The sequence below is a fragment of the Leiobunum rupestre genome, chromosome 8, assembly GCF_980474605.1.
Source record: "Leiobunum rupestre chromosome 8, qqLeiRupe1.1.hap1, whole genome shotgun sequence".
NCBI lineage: Eukaryota > Metazoa > Arthropoda > Arachnida > Opiliones > Sclerosomatidae > Leiobunum > Leiobunum rupestre.
In genome coordinates, this window is record NC_143391.1 from 21558606 (window position 1) to 21579046 (window position 20441).

A 20441-nucleotide genomic window follows, 5' to 3' on the forward strand; every position below is an offset into this window, starting at 1 on the left:
TCTTTAAATAAAGTAATATCATTTTTTAATATAGAAAATCGTAATCATTTTAGTATAGTACGAAAGCGTAGCGTAATTATAGTATGGTGTGTGAGAGCTTTAGAGTTCCCAATAAACTTTAAAACTATATAGTCAGTCTATAGCGAGCTAGAAAGAAAAGCTCTCCGCGGTCTGGTAGGATCCCGCTAATTAAAATTCTACATGGTGCCGAAACCCGGGACTTTAGATCATTATCGCGCATCATAAACTTTCGTAAGTGAACTTTAGAAACTATAAACGGAGAGAATTTAAACAATCGTTTAAATGGAAGACGGATCGTCGGACCCGTCGAAGAAAATGAATACTGTGGATAAGGATAGTGCAAAAACAAGATTGCAATCTCAACAATTAGCCGCCCAACAGCAAGCTCAACAATTGGCAGCTCAGCAAATAGCGGCTCAACAGCAGTTGGCCGCTCAACTTTCATCGCCAGTTCCGAATCTCATAACGCCAATCAATTCAACACCGAGCGCCATAGAAATCGAGATTAAAAAGGCTAAAGCGTCAAGAAATGGAACCAGGAAGTCAGTCGACAAACAAATTAAAGTCATCACGGATCTGCTCGACGAAACTGCGAGAGCGACAACGACGTATGATCAACTAGAAAACGCAGTCCTGGTTCTTCAAACAAAAGAAGAGAATCTAGCCAAGGCTGATAATCACGTTATGAGCCTTCTACAAGATGAAGCGGATATAGAAAGGGAGGCAGTAGAAACCGAAGATTACTTGGACAACATCACCAACGCCAAAATCAACGCTCGCCGTAGGATGAAAGAGCTGAGCGGGAGAGCGCCGTCGCTAGATACCACGGTCATCGTGCCGGTCAACGGGAACACCGTATCGTCCGGAGGAGACCCTTCGGCCAGCGGGACCCAAGGAGCGGCACCAATGAATAGCATCAACGCCGGAGCGTCGCAGTCCTCAACGGGAATCCGGGTCAAACTCCCCGAACTCACTCTACCGAAATTCAACGGAGACCCCGTCAAATGGACCTCGTTTTGGAACAGATTTCGCTCGTTGATAGGTGACACGAACATGGAAAAGGTAAACAAATTCCATTATTTGGTCTCGTATTTAGAGGGTAAAGCGGCAAAGGCGGTAGAAAATTTGTACGAATCGGAAAATTGTTACGACGAAGCGGTATCGATTTTAAAAGGTAGATTTGGCCATACCATAACGATAATGCAAACTCACATGAATAACCTTAGAGAATTAAAACCGATAGAAAGCAAAGACGATTTAAAAGCCCTTCGTAATCTTTTAGACGTAGTAGAGATAAATGTTCGTAGTTTAAAATTATTAGGCGCCAATACTTCCGGAAAGGGTTCCCTCCTCTGTTCCACACTCCTTAGTTGTTTACCAAATGAAATGCGAACGCAACTTTGCCAAAATAGAAATCACCAACAAGAGTGGGACGCGGACGAGATAGTTAAGTTTTTGCGTCATCAGGTAGAGAGTAGCGAAATGTCTAGGCTATTAGGTGCAGGCCCAAAATCGGAAAAATCAAATGCGAAACCTAACAATCCAGTGAGGCCTAAAACCCACCAAGATAGATTTACTTCCTCCGCATTAAATACCCAAATCCAAAAAAATGAGGAAAACGTTTTTTGTATATTTTGCAAGGGTAATACCCATAGAACTTCAAATTGCTCAAACTTAAGTTTAGAAAAGAAAAGAGACCTTATCAAAAATAGCAATCGTTGTTTTATCTGTTTAAAGTTGGGGCATTCAGCTAGACAATGTAACTCAAATTTCAGAAATTGTAGGATATGTAGAAGGGGTCATAATGTGGCCGTTTGCGATAAAAATCAAGCAAATATAGAATATGAAAAACAAAACAATAGTAATAGTAGTAGTGATAGCGCGGTAGTAGCTTCGGTGCAAACCACGGAAAAACATTTAATTAAAACTGTAGTTTTACAAACGGCAAAAGCAATAGCCCTGAACCCAATACAATCAAGAAATAGATTACCAATTAGAATGGTACTAGATGGAGGTAGTCAAGGAACGTTCGTCACCGAGGAAATAGCCCAAATTTTAAAATTACCAGTATTGGGGGAAGAAAGTTTTAACGTAGGGTCGTTTATGGAAAAAACGCCGAAAAGGGCGATTCGAAAAAGCGTCAGGTTAACTTTACAAAATAAGAAAAACCCAACTAAAAGTATGGAATTAGTAGCGGTAGTAGTTCCATTTATTTGCAACCCAACTGAAACCTTAGATTGCCCGGAAATGGAAACATTTATGGATAGAAAAGGTTTGTCCTTAGCGGACGATCCGAGAGAACCCCCTCTAGGCCCGTCCCAAATTAGTGTATTAATTGGCGGGGACTATTTCTGGCAAATTGCGAATACAAAATTCGAAAGATTCAATTCAAGGGTTGTAGCTCAAGAAACGCTGTTTGGGTGGGTGATTTTAGGCCCAACCAATAGAAGGGAACAAACCTTACATGTAGGAAATTATCTAACAACAGTTATGAAAATTAGTGTAGAACAAAGGAACGTAGATCGCACCCTTAAACATTATTTTGAACTTGAAAGTTTGGGTATCAATAGCGAGCAAGACCCCTTAAATAATAGCGAACAAAAAATCATACAAAAATTTAAAGAAACAACAGAATTCAGGGAAGGGCGCTATCATGTTAAATTCCCGTGGAAAGCCGAAAAATCAGTGTTGCCAGACAACAAATCCGTGGCTGTACGTAGAATAAAGGGGTTAGTAAATAGATTTTCGCGAGATGTGTCTCTTTACATGGAGTACAAGGCCGTCATCGACGAACAAATAGAGCTAGGTATAGTAGAAGAGGTTCCTCCCCACGAAATAGAAATTAGCAAGGAGGGGGTCTATTATATGCCCCAGCATCCTGTCCGAGGGGAACATTCCACAACAAAACTTCGAATTGTCAATGACGCTTCGTCAAAGGTAAAGGGGTGCCCCTCTTTAAACGACTGTTTAGAGGAGGGCCCTAATTTAAACCCAGACCTCTTATTACTCTTACTTAAATTCAGACAACATAAAATTGCGTTTGTTAGTGACATTGAAAAAGCCTTTTTGATGGTAGGAATAGCCGAAGAGGATAGAGATAGCGTTCGATTTTTGTGGGTAGTTGAAGACCAAGGCCAAATTAAAGAAAATGAATTTAAAACCTATAGATTTGCGAGGGTACCTTTCGGTGTTAATTCTTCCCCCTTTTTATTGTCCGCGACGGTGAAACTTCATTTAGAACGTAGTGATGTAGAAAACCCAAGGGTTAAGGAAGTGATAAACGAATCACTATACGTGGATGACCTTTCGAGTGGGGAAGATACCGTAGAGAGCGCGTTTGAGTTATCCAAGGGGTGCTCCGAATTAATGTTAAAGGCCCAAATGAAGCTTAGAAAATGGGAAACCAATTCACCTCATTTAAGAGAAATGTGGAAAAATTATGAAAACTCGGGTAAAACGAGCTTATTCCCAGTGTTAGATCAGGGAAGTAAAATTAAAATATTAGGGATGGAGTGGAATACTACATCCGATAGCTTTTCATTCAACTTTTCAAAACTAATCGAAACTGCGGAGAAAATTCCAAAAACAAAAAGATCGGTACTTAGTATCATAGCTCAGATTTTCGACCCTATAGGGATATTAACGCCATTTACAGTAAGGGGGAAACTATTGTTCCAAGAATTATGGAGAATTAAGTCGGATTGGGATAAAAATTTGAATAACGAATTAAAATTAGATTTCGAAAATTTTTGCGGCGATTTAAAGGAACTAAATAACCTAAGTCTCCCCCGATATTATCTTCACGAAACCGATGGTGAAATAGTTGTAAGAGAAATACACTGCTTCTGTGATGCTAGTACAAGGGCCTACGCGACGGCAGTTTACATTAGATACGTAGATTCGAATCAGAAAGTAGGTGTGACACTGATAACCTCAAAATCAAAAATTGCCCCTTTAAAAGACACTGAAAATCCAACAGAATTATCAGTTCCCAAACTAGAACTTATGGGGTGTCTCTTAGGAGCTAGGATAGTCAATAATATTAAAGGTATTTTTAAACAGAAAATAGATAATATTTACATGTGGACTGATTCTACAGTCGCGTTGTATTGGATTAGAGGCGTAGAAAGGTTATGGAAGCCATTTGTAGCGAATAGAACCCTAGAAATTAGAAAGCTATCAAACGTAAACGGGTGGGCTCATTGCCCTGGGATTCAAAACCCCGCCGATTTACCTACCAGGGGAATCACGGCGAGGGAGTTGCTCAATAGTAAAATGTGGTGGGAAGGCGCCCCCTGGTTAAAGGAAGAAAAGGAAAATTGGCCAAACGCGCGAGCCACTCTAGAAATACCTAGCAATTTAGATCTGCAGGAAAGGAAAACAATCCTGACAATTAGCTACCAAGAAGAATTAGGCATACATAAATTAATCGACTTAAATCGGTATAGTTCAATCGAAAAGGTATTTAGAATTACCGCATTCGTAATTAGGTTTACCAAGAAAGCTAGAAGAAATAAAATTTCTGATTCAAAGGTAATATCAGCGGAAGAGCTAGAAGGAATAGAACAAATGTGGATTAGAAATACTCAGAGATCAGAATTTAGTTACGAAATGAGCAAATTGAAGGAAAATAAACAATTAAAAGAAAATTCCAAATTATTTACGCTTAGTCCCTTTTTGGATAAAATTGGCTTAATGCGTGTAGGAGGTAGATTAGAAGAAAGCGAACTAAGTTACGCTAGAAAACACCCAATTATCCTTTCAAAATCAAGCAGATTCACAAGATTATTGACCATTAAAGCCCACGAAGAGATACATCATAGTGGAGTAAATGATACAATCACCCATTTAAGGGAACGTTATTGGATTTTGTCCGTTAGACAACTAACAAAGAAAATTATTCAGAGTTGCTTAAAATGTAAAAGATTAGCGGCTAAGGCCGGAGAAATGACCACAGCGCCCCTACCCCGCGAAAGAATAGAAGAGTCAATGCCCTTTTTAATTGTTGGTATAGATTTCGCGGGACCACTTTACCTAAAATCCAATGAAAAAAACCTGCTGATCAAGGCATACATTTGTTTGTATACTTGCGCAACCACACGCGCCATCCATCTAGAACTAGTCTCGTCCCTGTCCACGGATGAATTTATTTTGGCTTTCCGTAGAATAATCGCTAGACGAGGGACCCCGAGCGTTATCTACTCTGATAATGCGAAAACTTTTAAAAGAGCAGATTTAGATTTACAATTGATATACAAATGTATAAACAATGAAAGAGTAGAGGAACTTTTTGGAAGTAAAGGTATTAAGTGGAAATACATTGTTGAACGCGCGGCATGGACTGGGGGGTTCTGGGAAAGACTGGTGAGATCGGCCAAAACTATCCTAAAGAAAATTTTAGGAAAATCAAACTTAAATTATTCCGAAATGACAACCGCGTTAGCAGAAACTGAAGCGATTATCAATTCTCGCCCGATAACGTACGTCTACAACGAGGCCAAAGAACCGATACCGCTTTCTCCCGCGCATTTCCTCATTGGAAAAAGAATAAACGCCTTGCCGCCCTCTAATTTCAAATGCGAGCCAAATGCAATCACAACGCGCCAAGAAGCCACCAAAAGATGGAAATACAGACACTCTCATGGACAAATTTTGGAAACGGTGGCAAACGGAATATCTGTTGCAATTACGTTCCGCGCACCATAGTCAATGCGTGAACAAAGAAATTGAATTTAAAAAGGGAGACGTTGTCCTCATACGTGAAGACAAACTGCCCAAACACACTTGGAAAATCGGATTAATAATAGATCCGATTTTTGGTCGCGATAAAAGGATTCGGGCATATAACGTAAAAACGTCAAACGGGACGATAGTGCACAGACCAGTGAAACTACTGTTTAATCTAGAAATTCAAGATCCTCAAATATAAGTGAATACCTCGTACCATTTAACTCAGTATTCACGGGGGGAGTGTAGAAAATATAGATTATTTATAAGATTTAAGTTTATGATTTAAGATAAGTTAAAATTAAATTTAGTATAAATAAAATTAAGTGTAACCAAAAAAATATATAAAAGGATAAAATGTAAACCAAATTTCGGACGGAATTCCCACTCTGTATTGTATATATTTCTTGTTATTTTTGTGTAAAAACCCCACTCCTCGAGATTCGAGGAAACTAATGGATGTATTGTGTAGAAAGGAAGCTTCGGAAAACACAGCGGGAGTAAAGAGTCGTGGTGCCACTTCGACGCTGCTGCCTTTCAAGGTACTTCGAAACGACGGTTGGGATTATGGGTCACCTGACCACTAATTCCCTCCCGTTCAAATTTTTGCGTATAAAGGCTAGATTTCTAGCGAAATAAATGAGATAGCTTGCAAAACTTGTAGAGGACACACAAAAAGTCCCAACCTTAAAATAGGGCTGAAAGAAACCAGCCATCGTATTTTTCTTTAAATAAAGTAATATCATTTTTTAATATAGAAAATCGTAATCATTTTAGTATAGTACGAAAGCGTAGCGTAATTATAGTATGGTGTGTGAGAGCTTTAGAGTTCCCAATAAACTTTAAAACTATATAGTCAGTCTATAGCGAGCTAGAAACAAAAGCTCTCCGCGGTCTGGTAGGATCCCGCTAATTAAAATTCTACAGACGGTACTACCTAAAGAAATAAATCTATTGAACCGCTAATATTAAACATTTGTTCATTCGTTATTATTTAAGTTATTGCTCAATATCGAATAGTTTCAGCTCCAAAATCATACAATTTAGAAATTGATGTTGATGGGTTTAGTGTTCACTATCGAACAGGACCAAAAAACTTTCAAAATTAGACAAAACAATAGCATATATTACACGAATTAAAATCCAATATCAGACAAATCACCTCCCAATTTTGAACATAAAAACTTTCAAAATTGGACAAATAAATAGTTAATATTACACGAATTAAACTCCAATATCGGACGAATCACCTCCCAATTTTCGACAATTTGAGTCCATAAATTAAAATATATTCGATGCTATATTGTACAATAATGGACAAATTAACTACCAATATATCCCGTAATAATGTGCAATATCCACATTAAGTCCAACGTTGCACATATGGTTTTTGTGCAATTTTGGACAAAAATACGTACCGTATGAGTGACAACAATTTGGATCATGTTTTATACAATAATGGACGAATTTTTCTAAGAGTGTATGTAATGTTAATTCCACAAGAAGCCAGCAGGAAAGAAGCCTGGATTGCTTTATTCCACCGACAAAATAGGGATACCTTTCTACACGGTCCATATGGATCATTTAGGACCATCCGTGAGGAGCACCAGAGGCAATACATTCCTTATAGCCGCTATCGACGCTTTTACAAAATAGACTCTCTTGAGAGCAGTATGAGATACGGGTATGAACCCAACGAAAAGATTCTTAGAGGACATCATCGGCTTATTTGGAGCTGTAAGGAGAGTCATAACTGACCAGAGCACGTGGCCCTAAATGGGTTAGAGTGTGCAATAACTGGTGGCTTTACCGGAGAGTCGGGGTCCGGCTCTTGTAACCTCGCTGTTTTCGGTTCGTATAGATGTTTGTAACATGATAAAGTGCGTATTGGTAGTTTTGCCCGTGACAGCCAAACAATTTTGTTGCAATTCTCGGACTTTCTCCTGGATCTTGACTTGAGCTCGGTCCACGGAATCGGAAACATTCACCGCGATCCAGATCATTAGGAAATTGATCAGGAAAGTTACGACGAAGCAGTGGCGTAGCAAGAAATTCGTCAAGGGGAGGGATCGAAGTATGTGAATGCTAACCCGGAAACCCCCGCCTTGTCTACGCCACTGTGACGAAGCAAAGGAAGGTGACTTCCACCAGGAAACCGGCAACCCAGCCGAAATACATTGAGGTATAATCTCGAAATATCCGTTGAGCCATCGTGTTTCATTCTATATATTTCGAGAAAAATTGGGAACAAATACAACGCGTAGCGATCCATTTGCAATTTGGATTGTTTCTTGCTATGCCTTTATATTTATACTTCCAAAATCTTGGTTCATTTAAAATGAAAACGAATATGATTAAGATGTTTAATTACAGTAGTAAAAATGTCATTTAATAAAGTACTTTGTTTGGTAGGTTTTTATTTATTGGCCCTACGCTCGGGGCTTATAATTGTGTTGGTAAACGAGTAGTATGCCTCACCAGACGTTTTTTGTTATTAGAAGACTAACGCGAAATCGTATTTTGATTGATTATGTTTAGAATCTAGTTGAGATACACAATTTGTTTTGTTGACAATAGGCGGGTGTTTCTATAAAATACGGGAGGTCACGTGTAAATGTTTCTTTTTCTATGTCACTAGACATTGTTATGGAAGATAGAGAGCACGCCCTCGAGTCGATAAAAGCCTATGATGTCATTTTACTCCGATTCTGTGGTGGCGAAAAGTTGAGTCGGAGTAAAAACGTTTTTCCAAAATGACCGCCTGTGGCCTTTTCAGCAGATAAATTCTGGCTATCAGGCGACAAAAACCTCCTTTTCAGCCAGGAGCAACAAACACAAGGAGAACGCAGCTAGCCTTTAAAGGGGCTCCAAAGTTCGGTGGCAAAAAAAAGAAAATTGAGCATGCTTTTCATTCCGCCCAACCCCTCACTCGGCCTTGGCAGAGGCGGGCAGAGTCAACCGTAAATTTCGCACTTTACTGACTTAACACACATTTTGCCACCGAACTTTGGAGCCCCTTTAAACACGCTAACGCACGGTTGTGTACAAATTTCATTGGAAAAGCCTTTTATTTTGTGGTTCAGATCTAATGGGCTTCTTAAGTCTCCATTTCCGTTTGCTTTGTCAGTTTATCTTTTTCGTGTCGTCTTCCTTAGGTCTAGGCAACCCTCAACATAAGCTAGAAACGAGGATCAGCCGTTTAGCGTTTCGTCTTTACTGGCACTAATAAAGATTATGAAACGGTTAGGTTTTGCTGACATTCAGGAGGGTTCCCCATTGACGAGACCTGGTACAACACAATCGCCACGCTAAAAGTGTTCATGACAACTTGAACCCATGTTTGGACTCCTCCCAAATTCATCTTAATTTTGGCCCGCAAAAAACAATATTTGTATTTCGTTGAAAATTTAGTTAAGTGTCCAGACCAGATGATGTCCCCAATAAGCAACAAATGTCCGTTTGAGTGAGACCCACGTCTTTGGACGCGCTGGTAATAGCGAATAGCATGATCGCGGAAAAAGTCCAGAAAACCAAATTGCTCACCCCGAATTTGGTGAATTCCAATTGTATGACGAAAGCGAAAACGGGAATCATAATGCCACTGTCGTAAATGATAAAGTGGAATGTTAAATCCAATTGGATATTATTCGACATCAGGTGACTCGAAAATTCCATCGTCTTGGCTTTAAGTATCGTCGTTTTCCAGTCCGTAAGCTCTTCCAAGCGGTTTGTGTAGTCTTTCAAGAACCCAACAACGTTGAAAAAGACGATGAGAAATGAGCCGTACGTGGCGTAAAATAAGCCTTTACTAGGCATAGTTACTTGTAAGAAATGATCGTACTTGGCCGGTTCACTTAATAGTCTTTTAATGAAAAATTTTGGCATGGGCCGACTAGGTAAAATTCAACAATTTCGACCATAAAACGACGTGTTTTAGTGTAATAAAAATATGTCTAAGACAGAATACCATTTAAAATATAGTTTATTGACAAAATTTAATAAAATCTGAAAAAAATACATTTTTTTTCAGGTTGTGCTTCAATCTTTTAACATAAAAGTTGCTTAGTTGATAACTTTCAACTTATTAATAATAAATAATAATAATCACTTAAATGCCACCAAAAAGATACAACCTTGAAAAATATTTTTGAAAACAAAATTATTTAAATTATTATACTTCCATCTTTTACCATTAAGACGTTTGGTTGAGAACTTTCAACTTTAATTAATTTTTAATAGAGAAAAAACAGCTGAAACTGAGCTTTAAAATCAATAGTTCCTTTAGTATCTGCACGGCCAACTTTGATTTCTCGCGCTACAGCGGCCATCTCATTCCTTGACGTTTCTGTATTAACCTATGAGCAAAAGATGTGTATGACGTCAGCGCCCCTAGCGGATTATTATTTTTAGTATAGTTTTTACATTGAAGACAATATAACCACCGAGCGTGGCGCTGACCTCCTACACATTATAGTACAGTTTATAGGGGGAAAATCCTTGCTCGCGGAATTTCGACGAATGTGTTGGCCGTAGTAGCGCGAACAGCGCGTGATCAAAGTTGGCCGTGGTATCTGCAAATCTGTTGGGGTAAACAATAACCCACAAAGGCTTAACAGCTATAACAAAAGCCTGTAGTTGATAGTAAAATTCTCGAGAGCAATTACATTTACAATTAGCCTAAGAGAGCCCGACAAATTCTAGTATTAATAAATCATATCGTGACTAATCGGATTTGACTAAAAGGAAGCCGAGAAATGCTAGATGAAAAACAAGAAGTTCGTTAAGTTGATAACGTGTCGAAAGCGAGGTTCTAATTGGAACCAACTTTGTAACACTTACGGTTCTCGAGTTAGTTTTTGGATGACCTTGAAGACATGGTTCAAGGTCATCGACATTTTCGCAGTAGGTTCCCCCCTACATCTTGTATACGACTTGAAAATTTCAAAATCGTACCTAAAACTGATTTGGAGATATTCGCCCTGGTTCATTTTTTAGTGGACACCCTGTATATAGGAAATTTAAAATTATAGGATCCACATATGCATAAAAATTTAATAATGATAACCAGGGAAAACTTAAAGGCTCATTTAAAAGACTTTCTAGAAAAACATTGGTCCTAGATTATGAAAAAATATCTTACGGTGGCTTTAATGGAAATAATCCCGAATTTTTTAATGTTTACAAGGTTTGAAATGACTCCCTTGCAAATCCATTCAACCGCGGAAATTTCTTGTATCTATACTTTGTTGGTCGCAATTGTTGGCAAAATATGAGGTTCCGAAGTGGTATTTAACAGGTTAATTGATATTTTCCTTTTTGAATGATTTTCTTGATTTCACATATTATTATACGATATAACCGATATTTACCATTATTTACCACTATTTACTAGCGGCATGCACATTGCACAATGTTAAAAAGTGGTATTTTTGGAACATAAATCCGTGGCACCAATTCAAGCTTTCCCTGGAGGCCTATTGTATAGTATTCGTACAGCGGATGATTAAAAATTTATTGACAAACTAATCTCGAGCGGCTGCTTCGTAATATTAGACATGTCTAGTCAAAATGGGAAAAGACTAGCAAAAATATCCGATAGTTATAGTTAATTATATGCAGTCTCACCCCGAGTTTTTTCCTCAAAACCTATCGCAAACCTTTAGAAATAAAATGAAAGCTTTGACGAGGAGACGACCCGAGGTGGTTCTCACCGATTTTGTTCATAGTTGGGGGATTGTTAGACCTAGATGTAACATGAAACCCGTTAAAGGGAAAAGTTACGCTGGGCTTCCGTTTTGCCATGGCAACCAAAAATGTTTTTGACAACATAAAATAAGAAAAAGTCTCTGTAAAATAACATGCGAAAATGACAAATTCTAAGGGTCCCCCCTGTGCAAAACTTCAATAAATCAAAAAAAATAATTTAAAAAAAATTAAAAAATAGTAAATTTAACATTTTTGGATTACTTTGGACAAATAGGGGGGAATAAAAACCATTTTGGGTGAACTTGAGCGAATTTGAATAAATACGTCGAAATTTTAGGTATAATACAAAATATTTGTAAAACTTATGCCGTGTAAGAACCTTGGGTGATAACTGCCATATATTTTCGCCGATAAATCTTAAAATTTCTACATTTCATTATCTGAACGATGTTAACAGATTTTTAGATTTCGATAGAAAAACGACGCCATTTTATAAAATGGCGGATACAAATATAAATCATGGTGCAATAAGTTAGGTAATTTGTATCCGATTAACCTAAGATTTTCTACGTTACATTATCTGCCCAAATGAATTCGTACTATAGATTTTTATAGAAATCCGACACCAGTTTGGAAAATGGCGGATATCAATAAAACTCATCGTGTGATAAGTTCCATAAATATTCGTCGATTAATCAGAAATTTTCTACGTTTCATTATCTGCGCGAGTTAATTAGACCTATGGGTTTTCCAATAATAATCCGACGCCATTTTGAAATATGGTGGATATAAATATAACTTATGATGCGATAACTGCCGAAATTATTTGTCGATTTACGTGAAATTTTCTACATTACATTATCTGACTGAATAAATAACCCCCTTACACTCTGATAGAAATCTGACGCCATTTTACAAAATGGCAGATATCAATATCTCATAATGCGATAACTGCCGAAAGTATTTGTCCATTAATTTGAAATCTGCTGTTTGCAAAATAGCGCATAACAATGTATCTCTTGATTGTTATTCGAAAAATTATCGGAAAATGTATTTAAAATGGGTATATTTCGGCAAATTCAAATAATATTGGATAAGTTCTTGTATCATTGGGTTAACTGAAATAATTAAGGTTAATTTCACATTAAATTAGGAAAGGAATACATTTAGGTAAATTCGTATAATTTGGGTAAATTGAAATAACATATTAAATTAGTTCAAATTACATTGTCGACATTCATATAAATTGGGAGAAATTCAATCTATATTTGGTGTTTTTTATAATATTGAGTAACTTCAACTAATTTTGATTACATTGGAACAATTTTGAGTAAATTCCAATAATATTTGGTTAATTGAAATAATAGTAGGCAAATTTAAAAAATATTGTGTATATTTATATAAAATTGGTAAATTAAAATAATAGTAATAAAATAAATAATCAGCTAGGCTAATACCCAAGGCACCACCCTAGGCCTAAGTCATCGAGCGACTTTTAAAGCCTTTAATTCAGGTGACCGGGTTACAACACGTAGGAGGGTGGTGGCAAGCCAAGCGAGCCAACAGCTCCCTACACTCACTATTACCGTTAACCTCAACAAGTTTTTATGGAAGGGGAAACCGAAGATCTCGGGGAAAAACCCCTTAAGCCAATGGGGAGAGAACTTGCAAACTCAACGCAGAAGGAGTGTATATTTGAATATATTGAGAAAATTCCAATAATATTGTGCAATTTACTTAATTTTGTTTACAGTCTATTAATTTTCACTAAAGCCAATTTATATAGTGTAAGTTCATTTACCATTGGGCGAATTATAATAATTTTGGTAAGTTTATACTATAATATATTATTTCGTTAATATAAATATCGGAAAAATGTATATTATATTTTGTAAATAGACGAGTAAAGAAATCAGCTTTTAAATTTTTGCAACGATTTTCCGAGGGAATTGTGGGAAGGAGATAAAGTGATTGGCTATTTCAGGGGTCTACACATAACCTCACTACTCTTTAAACAAATTAGTAAATATATAGACCAATATTACGTCTCCTACTCTTTTGCTGTGAAGTCCAAACGTTAAAATATTTTTAATTAGTTCTACCTTACCTTGGGGCATAACTGATTTTGACCATGTTTTGACATATTGGAATAAGTAGAAGGAAAGTGATGGCGAGACGCCACTCCCGGGATCGGGATCGTCGGGATCGTCGGGATCCGGGATTTAAGGGGTGAAATGGGTGCAAAATTGTCGAAAAGTCCATGTATTTATGATATTTCTCGCGACTATTGGTTTTTTCGTATATCAACATACTATGTTCAGGCCAACTTGTTTATTTATCTCCGCTTATCTTGAAAGACACTTGAACATATATCTTATCGCGTTTTATCGTACGGAATAAGTTGAAATGATGTAAAAAGTGATAACCTAGGCGGCGCGCGCGCGGATTCCCCAGGGGACGCGGTTAATTTGAATTTAAGAGTGTTTTGACATCATGGAATATTCGTTGTTAAAGTAGAATGTAAAAATTTTTTAACTTCATTTTAATATCATTGTAGTACGCTTGGCACTTGAACCTATCTCACGAGTATTTCACTGGTGAGAGATAACGCGCGCGTGCGTGGATTACCCGGGAGGCGCGGAGCACGCGTGCGCGGTTAATTTGAATTTAAAACACGGATTTGAGTGTTTTGACGTCATGGAATATTCGTTGTTAAAATGACGTAGAATGGAAATATTTTTAAACTTCATTTTAATATTATTAGCACGTAAGTTTTAAATTTGATTATCATATTTTTATACCTATATTTACATATTGAAATTGTTACGCATACATGGTTCCCATTTAATATTGGGATATTTATAGTAATAAATACATAGAAAAATACTATAAAAGTTCAAAACGTATAAAGAGTCCTTCAAAGTACTTTAAAAGGATTTTATTTACGAACTAAATCCATATTTTTTTTTCAAACTTAGAAGTTAGTTTGTATGAAATACTTACTAATACCTGAAAAATGGACTTTAGAGTGGATAATTAAGTATTTTTTCAATTCTTATACCTATATTTACATATTGGAATTGTTACAAAAGGTTCTGTTAAACGTAACTTAGTACATTAATTTATTTTGGAAGTTCAAAACGTATTAAGAGCCCTTCAGAGTACTATAAAAGGATTTCATTTACAAACTAAATTATTATTTTCTTCAAACTTTCAATTCGTTATAATTTGAATTTAAATGAAAACATCATGGATTATAGGTGCGTAATCTACTATTAGACCGAACGGATTAAAAAAAATACTTAAAGTAAGTGGTTTTACTGATAAACTCTAAAGGAATTTTGGAATTTTCTAGAATAGCAAAGTAAAACTAAAACGTAAACCAAGTTTAAAACGAAACTAATAACTGGGAGGAAGGTTGAAGTAAGTAATTTTTTTTTGATTTTTCGTTTTTTAATTTTTGAGTTCCCTATATTATAATAAACTAAATTAAATATAATTTTTGAAAATTTGTGATAAAAGATCTGCTCCTTCGTGTTTTACATATATTTAAAAACTCGAGATTTTAATGAATTGTTTTCAAAGCATGAAAAATATAGCAGATCCTTTGATTTTAATTGTAGTTAGTAGTTACTTAAGTATTGACTGGTACATTGGCCACTGATACCAAAGTTAGAAAAGCGTAGACTAACCGTTCAATTCGTTATAATTTGAATAAAATTAAAAACAATAATCTAAGATACCTTTTAAAGTTAAATTCCTTTAGAGTTTATCAGTAAAACCACTTACTTTAAGTATTTTTTCAATCCTTATACCTATATTTACATATTGGAATTGTTACAAAAGGTTCTTTTAAACGTAACTTAGTACATTAATTTATTTTGGAAGTTCAAAACGTATTAAGAGCCCTTCAGAGTACTATAAAAGGATTTAATTTACAAACTAAATTATTATTTTCTTCAAACTTTCAATTCGTTATAATTTGAATTTAAATGAAAACATCATGGATTATAGGTGCGTAATCTACTATTAGACCGAACGGATTAAAAAAAATACTTAAAGTAAGTGGTTTTACTGATAAACTCTAAAGGAATTTTGGAATTTTCTAGAATAGCAAAGTAAAACTAAAACGTAAACCAAGTTTAAAATGAAACTAATAACTGGGAGGAAGGTTGAAGTAAGTATTTTTTTTTGATTTTTCGTTTTTTAATTTTTGAGTTCCCTATAGTATAATAAACTAAATTAAATATAATTTTTGAAAATTTGTGATAAAAGATCTGCTCCTTCGTGTTTTACATATATTTAAAAACTCGAGATTTTAATGAATTGTTTTCAAAGCATGAAAAATATAGCAGATCCTTTGATTTTAATTGTAGTTAGTAGTTACTTAAGTATTGACTGGTACATTGGCCGCTGATACCAAAGTTAGAAAAGCGTAGACTAACCGTTCAATTCGTTATAATTTGAATAAAATTAAAAACAATAATCTAAGATACCTTTTAAAGTTAAATTCCTTTAGAGTTTATCAGTAAAACACTTACTTTAAGTATTTTTTCAATCCTTATACCTATATTTACATATTGGAATTGTTACAAAAGGTTCTTTTAAACGTAACTTAGTACATTAATTTATTTTAGAAGTTCAAAACGTTCAAAACGTTCAAAACGTATAAAGAGTCCTTCAAAGTACTTTAAAAGGATTTTTTATTCACTATATAATCCATTTTTTTTTTCAAACTTAGAAGTTAGTTTGTATTAAATACTTACTAATGATGTTTTCATTTAAATTCAAATTATAACGAATTGAAAGTTTGAAGAAAATATTAATTTAGTTTGTAAATGAAATCCTTTTATAGTACTCTGAAGGGCTCTTAATACGTTTTGAACTTCCAAAATAAATTAATGTACTAAGTTACGTTTAAAAGAACCTTTTGTAACAATTCCAATATGTAAATATAGGTAAAAGGATTGAAAAAATACTTAATTATCCACTCTAAAGTCCATTTTTCAGGGATTAGTAAGTATTTAATACAAACTAACTTCTAAGTTTGAAAAAAAATGGATTATATAGTGAATAAAAAATCCTTTTAAAGTACTTTGAAGGACTCTTTATACGTTTTGAACGTTTTGAACTTCTAAAACAAATTAATGTACTAAGTTACGTTTAAAAGAACCTTTTGTAACAATTCCAATATATATATATATATATATATAGATAAAAATAACCGTGATAAATAGTAAAACCCACTTATTTTTCAATAAATACATTTCAGATACACAAATTAATTAAATAAAAGTATTTAAATAAGAATTGCTTCACTAAATTATGCATTTGTACTTTAAATAATACCTGAATTTGAAATTATATTAGAATAATTATATTGTTAAACTTCTTTCATTTTTAAAAATGTAGTAGAAAATGAAAGATATTTTAATTAAAACATTTCTTAATTTCTTTATTACCTAAAAATATTTACAATATTTACAAATTTTTATATTGTTTAACTTCTTTCATTTTTTAAAAATATAATTGCTTGACTTAAATAAAGCGTGAAAATTATTAGTTTCAAATGATATTTACAAATCTTATCAACTCTAAAGTCCATTTTTCAGGTATTAGTAAGTATTTCATACAAACTAACTTCTAAAATATGGATTTAGTTCGTAAATAAAATCCTTTTAAAGTACTTTGAAGGACTCTTTATACGTTTTGAACTTGAATAAAATTAAAAACAATAATCTAAGATACCCAGTAAAGTTAAATTCCTTTAGAGTTTATCAGTAAAACCACTTACTTTAAAGTGTTGGTTGCACGAAATTTTAGCTATGGCTAATTAATGGTTCATTAGAAGGAGCAAACATTTTATAGCAAGTACAGAAAATTTCATCAAAATCGGTTAAGCGGTCTTTGAATTATTATAAAAAGAAGTCGAAATGGTGGAAATCGAGTTTTTCGGTGAATTTCCAGACTTCTCGGCACCCATGACGTCAGAAAATGCGAAGCGTATCATTGGCTAATTGTCTGTAATACATTTCTTTACATCTGGGATTAAAAGCAGGTTGATTTAATACCCAGGAAAAGGTCCTACGCAGTAGTAATTGAAATAGGCATACACAAGCCTATGTAGTAGAAAAACGATATGAAACCGAAGGCTCCTTGTAAATTCTTATTGAAACGTCGGGTGGCGCGCGCCGCGTAGCGCGCGCGTAAAAAAATATTTTTATTTCGATAATAAGCCTAATATTATGATTAAAAACCTCTGGTTGGAAAACTTCTACAAGTAAACAGAATCCCTCCACTTCAGTTCCTTCTATTTTAGGAATAAAACTACAGCTTTGATTTGCCCCAAATTACTCGTGCTACGGAGGAGAAAATTCGCCGAAAATATCAGGATTTTGGGGAGCGAAAAAGGTCAGTTTCGGACTCAAAGTTAATACACTTAGGCTTGGAAATTTGTTTCGACAATGACATTTTTGGAAAGAGAACGTCCTGGGCTTCAAAACAAGCCCGCATTCATTCGTTTTTATTACTATCGATTTTTCGTGCAACCAACACTAAGTATTTTTTTTTAATCCGTTCGGTCTAATAGTAGATTACGCACCTATAATCCATGATGTTTTCATTTAAATTCAAATTATAACGAATTGAAAGTTTGAAGAAAATAATAATTTAGTTTGTAAATGAAATCCTTTTATAGTACTCTGAAGGGCTCTTAATACGTTTTGAACTTCCAAAATAAATTAATGTACTAAGTTACGTTTAACAGAACCTTTTGTAACAATTCCAATATGTAAATATAGGTATAAGAATTGAAAAAATACTTAATTATCCACTCTAAAGTCCATTTTTCAGGTATTAGTAAGTATTTCATACAAACTAACTTCTAAGTTTGAAAAAAAAATATGGATTTAGTTCGTAAATAAAATCCTTTTAAAGTACTTTGAAGGACTCTTTATACGTTTTGAACTTTTATAGTATTTTTCTATGTATTTATTACTATAAATATCCCAATATTAAATGGGAACCATGTATGCGTAACAATTTCAATATGTAAATATAGGTATAAAAATATGATAATCAAATTTAAAACTTACGTGCTAATAATATTAAAATGAAGTTTAAAAATATTTCCATTCTACGTCATTTTAACAACGAATATTCCATGACGTCAAAACACTCAAATCCGTGTTTTAAATTCAAATTAACCGCGCACGCGTGCTCCGCGCCTCCCGGGTAATCCACGCACGCGCGCGTTATCTCTCACCAGTGAAATACTCGTGAGATAGGTTCAAGTGCCAAGCGTACTACAATGATATTAAAATGAAGTTAAAAATTTTTTACATTCTACTTTAACAACGAATATTCCATGATGTCAAAACACTCTTAAATTCAAATTAACCGCGTCCCCTGGGGAATCCGCGCGCGCGCCGCCTAGGTTATCACTTTTTACATCATTTCAACTTATTCCGTACGATAAAACGCGATAAGATATATGTTCAAGTGTCTTTCAAGATAAGCGGAGATAAATAAACAAGTTGGCCTGAACATAGTATGTTGATATACGAAAAAACCAATAGTCGCGAGAAATATCATAAATACATGGACTTTTCGACAATTTTGCACCCATTTCACCCCTTAAATCCCGGATCCCGACGATCCCGATCCCGGGAGTGGCGTCTCGCCATCACTTTCCTTCTACTGGAATATAATCTCCCGAATTACCAATAATTTCGCGAGTTACCAATAATTTCGCGAGTTACCAATAATTTCGCGAGTTACCAATATTTTATCGAGTTACCAATATTTTATCGAGTTACCAATAATTTATCGAGTTACCAATAATTTCCAGCATTACTAATAATTTCCAGAATTTCCAATAATTTCCAGAATTTCCAATAATTTCCAGAATAACAAATTATTTCCCAAATTACCAATAATTTCCCAAATTACCAAAACTTTCTCAAATTACCAAAACTTTCCCAAATTACCAAAACTTTCCCAAATTACCCAGAATTTCCTGAATTACAACCATTTTCTGAATTACCAAAAATTTCCCGAATTACCAATAATTCTACAATGCCAATTGAACTAATTTAATAATATTTAAATTTACCCAAATTATGCCTAAATGATGATTTTAACCATAATTATTTTCTATTAATCCAATGATAAAAGAACTTACCCAATATTATCGGATTTTGCCGAAATGAATTAAAATTTACCCATTTTATATGAAGTTTCCTATAATTTTTTTATAACAATAATAATACGGAATTTATCGCACCAAGGGATACATTGATGTGCGTTATTTTGAAAAACGGCGTAGGACTGATTTACTCGGTCAGAAATAGAAAATTTCAGAAATCAGAATAGTTGACGAAAAATTACGGAACTTCTCAGACATGCGCCATTTTGCAAAATAGCTTCGGAATTCTTTCAAAATAGAAAGGACTTCATTATTTATTCGATCATTTAATGAGAGTACGAATTCATTCGAGCAGATAATGTAACGTAGAAAATCTCAGGTTAATCGGATACAAATTACCTAACTTATTGCACCATGATTTATATTTGTATCCGCCATTTTATAAAAGGGCGTCGTTTTTCTATCGAAATCTAAAAATCTGTTTACATCGTTCAGATAATGTCATGTAGAATTTTTAAGATTTTTATTTTTTTTTAAATAATTTTTTTTGATTTATTGAAGTTTTGCACAGGGGGACCCTTAGAATTTGTCATTTTCGCATGTTATTTTACATAGACTTTTTCTTATTTTATGTTGTCAAAAACATTGCCATGGCAAAACGGAAGCCCAGCGTAACTTTTCCCTTTAACGGGTTTCATGTTACATCTAGGTCTAACAATCCCTCAAGTATGAACAAAATCGGTGAGAACCACCTCGGGTCGTCTCCTCGTCAGTTGCAGCAAGGATTCTTTATTAATAAAGAATCCTTGGTTGCAGCATGGTTGAAGGTTAAGAAATGCAA

General features: G+C 34.7%; 1 protein-coding gene across 1 annotated transcript; it reads left to right on the forward strand.

Annotated features, from left to right (window-relative positions):
• The first annotated feature begins 303 nt into the window (after nt 1–303).
• Nucleotides 304–5727, forward strand: LOC149932738 (uncharacterized). The gene has a single exon (XM_090157174.1). It carries the CDS (start codon nt 304–306, stop codon nt 5725–5727), a length of 5424 nt encoding a protein of 1807 aa, XP_090013300.1.
• The last annotated feature ends 14714 nt before the right edge of the window (nt 5728–20441 follow it).

Bases quoted from the DNA above. Each gene is read 5' to 3' on its own strand.
- LOC149932738 (XM_090157174.1), top strand. From the start codon at position 304: ATGGAAGACGGATCGTCGGACCCGTCGAAGAAAATGAATACTGTGGAT.